Source organism: Dendropsophus ebraccatus, chromosome 5 (genome assembly GCF_027789765.1).
Source record: "Dendropsophus ebraccatus isolate aDenEbr1 chromosome 5, aDenEbr1.pat, whole genome shotgun sequence".
Taxonomy (NCBI): domain Eukaryota; kingdom Metazoa; phylum Chordata; class Amphibia; order Anura; family Hylidae; genus Dendropsophus; species Dendropsophus ebraccatus.
In genome coordinates, this window is record NC_091458.1 from 11,073,315 (window position 1) to 11,082,366 (window position 9,052).

The following is a 9,052-nucleotide window of genomic DNA, read 5'->3' on the forward strand; positions in this document are numbered from 1 at the left end:
AACATGGACTCACCTGCCTGACTCCAGCGCTGATGTCTCATACCGCTGCTCTGGTTCCCGGTCACCTGGAAGCTCCCTGGTTAGAGAGGGGACCGGAATGTGATGTGTCCGCCCCACTCAGCCAGTCAGCGGCCGAGAGGCGGTATGAGGCATCAGCGGGGGAGCCGGGGAGGTGAGTGAATGTTATTTCTTTTAGCCTCCACCTCCCTGACACCTTTACAAAAAAAATGGCCAGTTGTTTTTGGGAAGGGCAGAGGTCGGGGAGACAGTCGATGCAAGTGCTTTTATGGCATGTCCTGCAAATAAACTTTCATGCCTCATCTGAGATCTATTATTTGTCTTCTGTGGTTGAGGTGTGAATATGGATTCTATGGATGAGGCTTCTCTATAGTGATGCATCTATAACCCCAGCACTAACAGGTGTTGTCATGTGTGGAAGCAGCCAGGATTTATTCCTTGTTATGTAGCCCCATCTTGTGGTGGACAGCAGTAATGCAGGCTGCCTGTACAGTGATTTCCAGCCTCTCTGCAGCCATGACCGGGAACACTGCAGACACTAACCCTGAGAGATCCAGACTGACCATGTTATAACATCATTTCTATATGTGACATTTATCAAGTGGTTCACTATATATACACCTTATATTTATATGATATATTAATAATGTGGGTGGTTTTGGCGGCCACCCTGGGCCCCGGAGTAATGTGCTGCACTACAACGCCATCCTGGTAACTGGCCAGGGGAGGGGGTCTTGCTGCCAGCTGCCAGAGACACCAAAGAGGCCAGTCAGTGGTATACAGGCAGGAGGGGTCCCCATTGGTGTGCTCAGTCCTTATGGTGGGCTGTAGCAGGTCTGCTGAGGTGGGAAGGAATATTGTAGGTATGAGAGTCAATAGCTGCAAAACAACTACAAAAACAAGGATAACAACAATCCATTCTTTACTGTCAATGTCTTTCCATCCAGTAATGCAGGTTGGTGCAGCATGCAGACTGCACAGTATGACGCCCCCAGTCCTGAATGTACAGTACGCAGACACATGGTGGGAGCAGGGACCCTCTGATAGATGATGAGGTATTTGGGGTCTCTTTACTCGTTAGAGCTTTACACATCCAGAGAAGTTGCTGAGTTACTGATAATAGAATTACTGACTTTGTGTAAATCCAAAGGACCACAGGATAGTCCTGTCACCTAGTCCCTCCGCACATCCACAGTTTCTAACCCTGGGGGGTGTAGATCCTTTGTAGCCTTAAAGCGAATGTACCATCAGGTACAGCTCTTTAAGTATTTTCATGAATGGACCGGCACCAGAATGGGGGTGCCGGTGCCGCGTTCGTTTTTTTGAACGCCGGTCTATTCCCAGTGATTCTAATGGAGCCGCATCACAGAGGGGAGGAGGTTCCGTCACGCTGGGGGTGAGCAGACCCACCTCCAGTGCCTCATGCCGGGGCAAGAGCGGCAACTGGCCCATGGTTCAAAAAAAAGGACCCCGGCATCCCTGCACCGTGCCAGTCTATAAATGTAGAAAACTTAAAGCGATGTATCTGATGGTACATACACTTTAATAGTAACTATTTAGTTGACAGGGTCTTGCCAGAAGCTTTGCTGGTCCTGACTGCATTAAGGAGAAGTCCGGGTAGGACTTTTTTTGGGGTGAAAGTGCCTGGGAGGGGGAGGCTGAAAGAAATACTGTGCCCTCACCTCCATGGCTCCAGCGCTCATGCTGCCTACTTCCGCTCCAGTCCCCTGGGTTAATGCGGTTCTGTCTAGGCCGCTGGCTGGCTAAGAAGACCTAATAAGTCACGACTTGGGTCCCAACTTAGACTGGGAAGCAGTTGGGGACCAAGGGGACTGGAGTGGCAGTAGGCGGCATCAGCGCTGGAGCCAGTGAGGTGAGAGCACATAATTTCTTTCAACCTCCCCAGCACTTTTCCCGGACTTTGCCTTTCTCTTTAAAATAGTAATTTTAGCCCCGGGTATATATAATATATATAGTTGCTGGAGAGTACGTCCATGTTACCGGGGGCTTGGTGCGGGCGCTCACAACCTTTGCACACTTTCAACTCCACACACTGCAGTCTGACTGAGCTCTGCTGAATGCAGGCTACGGAAAGCTCCTCTCTAGAGAGGTGATTGGTGGCTGAGTAGAGACCTCCCCTTTTCTAGTACTTTCTTAACCTGCAGGCTACGGATAGGTGAAGCTCCTCTCTAGAGAGAAGGTGATTGGTGGCTGAGTAGAGACCTCCCCTTTTCTAGTACTTTCTTAACCTGCAGGCTACGGATAGGTGAAGCTCCTCTCTAGAGAGAAGGTGATTGGTGGCTGAGTAGAGACCTCCCCTTTTCTAGTACTTTCTTAACCTGCAGGCTACGGATAGGTCAAGCTCCTCCCTAGAGAGAAGGTGATTGGTGGCTGAGTAGAGACCTCCCCTTTTCTAGTACTTTCTTAACCTGCAGGCTACGGATAGGTGAAGCTCCTCCCTAGAGAGAAGGTGATTGGTGGCTGAGTAGAGACCTCTCCTTTTCTAGTACTTTCTTAACCTGCAGGCTACGGATAGGTCAAGCTCCTCCCTAGAGAGAAGGTGATTGGTGGCTGAGTAGAGACCTCTCCTTTTCTAGTACTTTCTTAACCTGCAGGCTACGGATAGGTGAAGCTCCTCTCTAGATAGAAGGTGATTGGTGGCTGAGTAAAGACCTCTCCTTTTCTAGTACTTTCTTAACCCGCAGGCTACGGATAGGTGAAGCTCCTCCCTAGAGAGAAGGTGATTGGTGGCTGAGTAGAGACCTCTCCTTTTCTAGTACTTTCTTAACCCGCAGGCTACAGATAGGTGAAGCTCCTCCCTAGAGAGAAGGTGATTGGTGACTGAGTAGAGACCTCTCCTTTTTCTATAATGTTCTTAACCTGCAAGCTACTGACTAGGGAAAGCCCTTCTCGAAACAGAAGGTGATTGGTGGCTGAGTAGAGACCTCCCATTTTCTAGTACTTTCTTAACCTGCAGGCTATGGAAAATTCAAACTCCTCTTTAGAGAGAAGGTGATTGGTGGCTGAGTAGGGACTTCTTCTCTTCTAGAACTTTTTCTTAACCATACATGGAATGTACGATACAATATATGACCCCGGTATTTGCTTCACCCTTAAGTTTTTAACAGTAAAAAGTACAAGAAACACATAGAAAAGTGTAGTTGACAAATACAGTGCAATACTAAAAAAGTGCCGGACCAGGAATATAGGGGAGATAAATTAACCCGTAAGGTGCTAGTGTTGGATTTGCGTGTCCTATAGAAAAGCCACTAGAAAACAATGGACATAAGCTTCATCAGCTTTAGACGTATTTCCTTGGTCTTCAATCCATAGATCAGGGGGTTCAGAATTGGTGGGACCACCAGGAACTGCACCGACATGACCGTTCTCAACTCATAAGAGAGATTGGTGGGACTGAAACGATGGAGCAAGATCTCAAACAAAACATTGGCGACAAAGTTAGTGATGGTGACCAAGTGAGGGGTGCAGGTCTGTAGGGACTTGGCTCGAAAGTCCTTGGAAGCCTTGAGGCAAACTCTTATGATCTGAATGTATGAAATGAAGATCAGCACCGGCATTAGGACGATGACCAAAGCGGTGATGAAGAAGCCGTAGATATTGTTGACCGTTGTGTCAATGCAGGACAACCTCACCACCGACCAGTTGTCGCAATAGATCTTCAGGATGGAGGAGTCACATAGCGGGAGCCTAAGGGTCAACACAAAGTGAACAGTGAATAGGCCAATGATGTACAACCAGGCGGAGACCACAAGCTTCTGGACCATGGTCAAGGACATGATAGTGGTGTATCTCAGAGGGTTGCAGATGCACAGGTATCGGTCATAGGCCATGACAGACAGGATGGCCAGTTCTCCACCCATGTAGGTGTGAATGCAGAAGACCTGAGTGACACAACCCGCGTAGGAGATGGTCTGAGTTTTGCTTATTAGGTTCACAAATAAATTTGGGAAGAAGGCGCTGCTCCCGTAGAGTCCATTGAGGCACAGCACCGATATGAAGATGTACATGGGCTCCTGGAGGCTCTTGTGTAGGACCACGGTGGAGATGACTGCAGAGTTGGACAACACGATGATGAGGAAGCCCAGCAATGTGATCACACTGTAGACATACCGCACTTCAGTCATTGGCCCAAAGTTGAGAGTCAGGAGGGAAGGATGAGAGTCGCTTCCGTTCAACATCTTCACTGTTAATATGGCATTCTACAGAACGAGATACAGAAGGTAAATTCTACGACCATCAGGAGGGTGGACCATGAGGAGGGAGGACCATGAGGGGGGTGGACCATCAGGTAGAAGGACCATCAGGAGGGAGGACCATCAGGAGAGTGGACCATGAGGAGGGAGGACCATGAGGAGGGAGGACCATGAGGAGGGAGGACCATGAGGAGGGAGGACCATGAGGAGGGAGGACCATGAGGGGGGTGGACCATGAGGAGGGTGGACCATGAAGAGGGAGGGCCATCAGGAGGGAGGACCATGAGGAGGGAGGACCATTAGGAGGGAGGACCATCAAAGTGTGATCAATGGCACTACAGTCTCCAGAATAGGCTACCCCTTGTCCTGCAGCTCCATAATGGTCAGGATAGGCCATAACAGAGAGATATCACTGTGTTATCTGTGGTGTTACATAGGACTGCAGGTGACATCTACTACATTATCTGTACTCAGAGATATCACTGTGTTATCTGTGCTGTTACATAGGACTGCAGGTGACATCTACTACATTATCTGTATTTAGAGATATCACTGTGTTATCTGTAGTGTTACATAGGACTGCAGGTGACATCTACTACATTATCTGTACTCAGAGATATCACTGTGTTATCTGTGCTGTTACATAGGACTGCAGGTGACATCTACTACATTATCTGTATTTAGAGATATCACTGTGTTATCTGTAGTGTTACATAGGACTGCAGGTGACATCTACTACATTATCTGTACTCAGAGATATCACTGTTATCTGTGCTGTTACATAGGACTGCAGGTGGCATCTACATTATCTGTACTCAGAGATATCGCTGTGTTATCTGTGGTGTTACATAGGACTGCAGGTGACTACTACATTATCTGTACTCAGAGATATCATTGTGTTATCTGTGGTGTTACATAGGACTGCAGGTGACTACTACATTATCTGTACTCAGAGAGATACCACTGTGTTATCTGTGCTGTTACATAGGACTGCAGGTGACTACTACATTATCTGTACTTAGAGATATCGCTGTGTTATCTGTGGTGTTACATAGGACTGCAGGTGACTACTACATTATCTGTACTTAGAGATATCACTGTGTTATCTGTGCTGTTACATAGGACTGCAGGTGACATCTACATTATCTGTACTAAGAGATATCACTGTGTTATCTGTGGTGTTACATAGGACTGCAGGTGACAGCTACTACATTATCTGTACTCAGAGATATCACTGTATCTGTGGTGTTACATAGGACTGCATGTGATTACTAGATTATCTGTACTCAGAGAAATCACTGTGTTATCTGTGCTGTTACATAGGACTGCAGGTGACTACTATATTATCTGTACTCAGAGATATCACTGTGTTATCTGTGGTGTTACATAGGACTGCAGGTGACTACTATATTATCTGTACTCAGAGATATCACTGTGTTAACTGTGCTGTTACATAGGACTGCAGGTGACTACCACATGATCTGTACTCAGAGATATCACTGTGTTATCTGTGGTGTTACATAGGACTGCAGGTGACTACTACATTATCTGTACTCAGAGATATCACTGTGTTATCTGTGGTGTTACATAGGACTGCAGGTGACTACTACATTATCTGTACTCAGAGAGATATCACTGTGTTATCTGTAGTGTTACATAGGACTGCAGGTGACATCTACTACATTATCTGTACTCAGAGATATCACTGTTATCTGTGCTGTTACATAGGACTGCAGGTGGCATCTACATTATCTGTACTCAGAGATATCGCTGTGTTATCTGTGGTGTTACATAGGACTGCAGGTGACTACTACATTATCTGTACTCAGAGATATCATTGTGTTATCTGTGGTGTTACATAGGACTGCAGGTGACTACTACATTATCTGTACTCAGAGAGATACCACTGTGTTATCTGTGCTGTTACATAGGACTGCAGGTGACTACTACATTATCTGTACTTAGAGATATCGCTGTGTTATCTGTGGTGTTACATAGGACTGCAGGTGACTACTACATTATCTGTACTTAGAGATATCACTGTGTTATCTGTGCTGTTACATAGGACTGCAGGTGACATCTACATTATCTGTACTAAGAGATATCACTGTGTTATCTGTGGTGTTACATAGGACTGCAGGTGACAGCTACTACATTATCTGTACTCAGAGATATCACTGTATCTGTGGTGTTACATAGGACTGCATGTGATTACTAGATTATCTGTACTCAGAGAAATCACTGTGTTATCTGTGCTGTTACATAGGACTGCAGGTGACTACTATATTATCTGTACTCAGAGATATCACTGTGTTATCTGTGGTGTTACATAGGACTGCAGGTGACTACTATATTATCTGTACTCAGAGATATCACTGTGTTAACTGTGCTGTTACATAGGACTGCAGGTGACTACCACATGATCTGTACTCAGAGATATCACTGTGTTATCTGTGGTGTTACATAGGACTGCAGGTGACTACTACATTATCTGTACTCAGAGATATCACTGTGTTATCTGTGGTGTTACATAGGACTGCAGGTGACTACTACATTATCTGTACTCAGAGATATCACTGTTATCTGTGCTGTTACATAGGACTGCAGGTAACTACTATATTATCTGTACTCAGAGATATCACTGTGTTATCTGTGCTGTTACATAGGACTGCAGGTGACTACTACATGATCTGTACTCAGAGATATCACTGTGTTATCTGTGCTGTTACATAGGACTGCAGGTGACTACTACATTATCTGTACTCAGAGATATCACTGTGTTATCTGTGGTGTTACATAGGACTGCAGGTGACAGCTACTACATTATCTGTACTCAGAGATATCACTGTGTTATCTGTGCTGTTACATAGGACTGCAGGTGACTACTACATTATCTGTACTCAGAGATATCACTGTGTTATCTGTACTGTTACATAGGACTGCAGGTGACATCTACTACATTATCTGTACTCAGAGATATCCCTGTGTTATCTGTGCTGTTACATAGGACTGCAGGTGACTACTACATTATCTGTACTCAGAGATATCACTGTGTTATCTGTGGTGTTACATAGGACTGCAGGTGACAGCTACTACATTATCTGTACTCAGAGATATCACTGTGTTATCTGTGCTGTTACATAGGACTGCAGGTGACTACTACATTATCTGTACTCAGAGATATCACTGTGTTATCTGTGCTGTTATATAGGACTGCAGGTGACTACTACATGATCTGTACTCAGAGATATCACTGTGTTATCTGTGGTGTTACATAGGACTGCAGGTGACATATACTACATTATCTGTACTCAGAGATATCACTGTGTTATTTGTGCTGTTACATAGGACTGCAGGTGACAGCTACTACATTATCTGTACTCAGAGATATCACTGTGTTATCTGTACTGTTACATAGGACTGCAGGTGACATCTACTACATTATCTGTACTCAGAGATATCACTGTTATCTGTGCTGTTACATAGGACTGCAGGTGACTACTACATTATCTGTACTCAGAGATATCACTGTGTTATCTGTGCTGTTACATAGGACTGCAGGTGACTACTACATTATCTGTACTCAGAGATATCACTGTGTTATCTGTGGTGTTACATAGGACTGCAGGTGACATATACTACATTATCTGTACTCAGAGATATCACTGTGTTATTTATGCTGTTACATAGGACTGCAGGTGACAGCTACTACATTATCTGTACTCAAAGATATCACTGTGTTATCTGTACTGTTACATAGGACTGCAGGTGACATCTACTACATTATCTGTACTCAGAGATATCACTGTGTTATCTGTGCTGTTACATAGGACTGCAGGTGACTACTACATTATCTGTACTCAGAGATATCACTGTGTTATTTGTGCTGTTACATAGGACTGCAGATGACAGCTACTACATTATCTGTACTCAGAGATATCACTGTGTTATTTGTGCTGTTACATAGGACTGCAGGTGACAGCTACTACATTATCTGTACTCAGAGATATCACTGTGTTATCTGTACTGTTACATAGGACTGCAGGTGACATCTACTACATTATCTGTACTCAGAGATATCACTGTGTTATCTGTGCTGTTACATAGGACTGCAGGTGACTACCACATGATCTGTACTCAGAGATATCACTGTGTTATCCAGGGTTGGCTCCAGGTTTTTCTGGGCCCTTGTAGGACAGAGCCTCAGCGGGCCCCTCATCCATCCACTATGCATAATCACTTGAGATGCCATACACAAACACACACTATTGACACAGACACTGACTAACTGACACTGAATGACTGACACACACTGACTGATACACACTGACTGCAACTGAATGACTGACACAGACACTGACTGACTGACACACAGCACTTACAGCTCAATCTTCTCCTTCTTCCTCTCTTCCTCCCTCTCTCTGTGCAGGTCCTGCTCCATTTCTTGTGTCTTCTGATGTTCAGGCCGCTCTCCCTGCATTACAGTGAGTGGGCAGAAAACTACAACACCGGACCCCTCTCCCTCTCTGGCCCCTAGAGGTGCTGTGGGCCCCGGCACTTGCCCAGGTATGCCCTGTGCTGACGCTGGCCCTGATGTTATCTGTGGTCTTACATAGGACTGCAGATGTTACAAGGACATGATGGTGTTTCTCATTTCCCCCTCCTCTCCTGGAAGCTGAGGTATGGCGGCTGTTTGATGGACTCTTTAGAATGTAGATCTGCTTCAGCTCTTCCTGTGCTTGGTCATGTGATACTAGTGTAACACACGCATTAGTCTCTATGGTTCCTGGTACTTATCACTCACCGATGCTGCGATGGTC

The 9,052-nt window shown here is 45.4% G+C and overlaps 1 protein-coding gene across 1 annotated transcript; it reads right to left on the minus strand.

Annotated features, from left to right (window-relative positions):
- Nucleotides 1-3,287: 3,287 nt before the first annotated feature.
- Nucleotides 3,288-4,163, minus strand: LOC138794033 (olfactory receptor 52D1-like). Its single transcript, XM_069972799.1, has one exon. The coding sequence runs from the start codon at nt 4,161-4,163 to the stop codon at nt 3,288-3,290; it is 876 nt and encodes a 291-aa protein (XP_069828900.1).
- Between the last annotated feature and the right edge of the window lie 4,889 nt (nt 4,164-9,052).

What these genes read in the sequence shown, in the direction of transcription:
- LOC138794033 (XM_069972799.1), bottom strand. Translation starts at nt 4,163, where the DNA reads ATGACTGAAGTGCGGTATGTCTACAGTGTGATCACATTGCTGGGCTTC.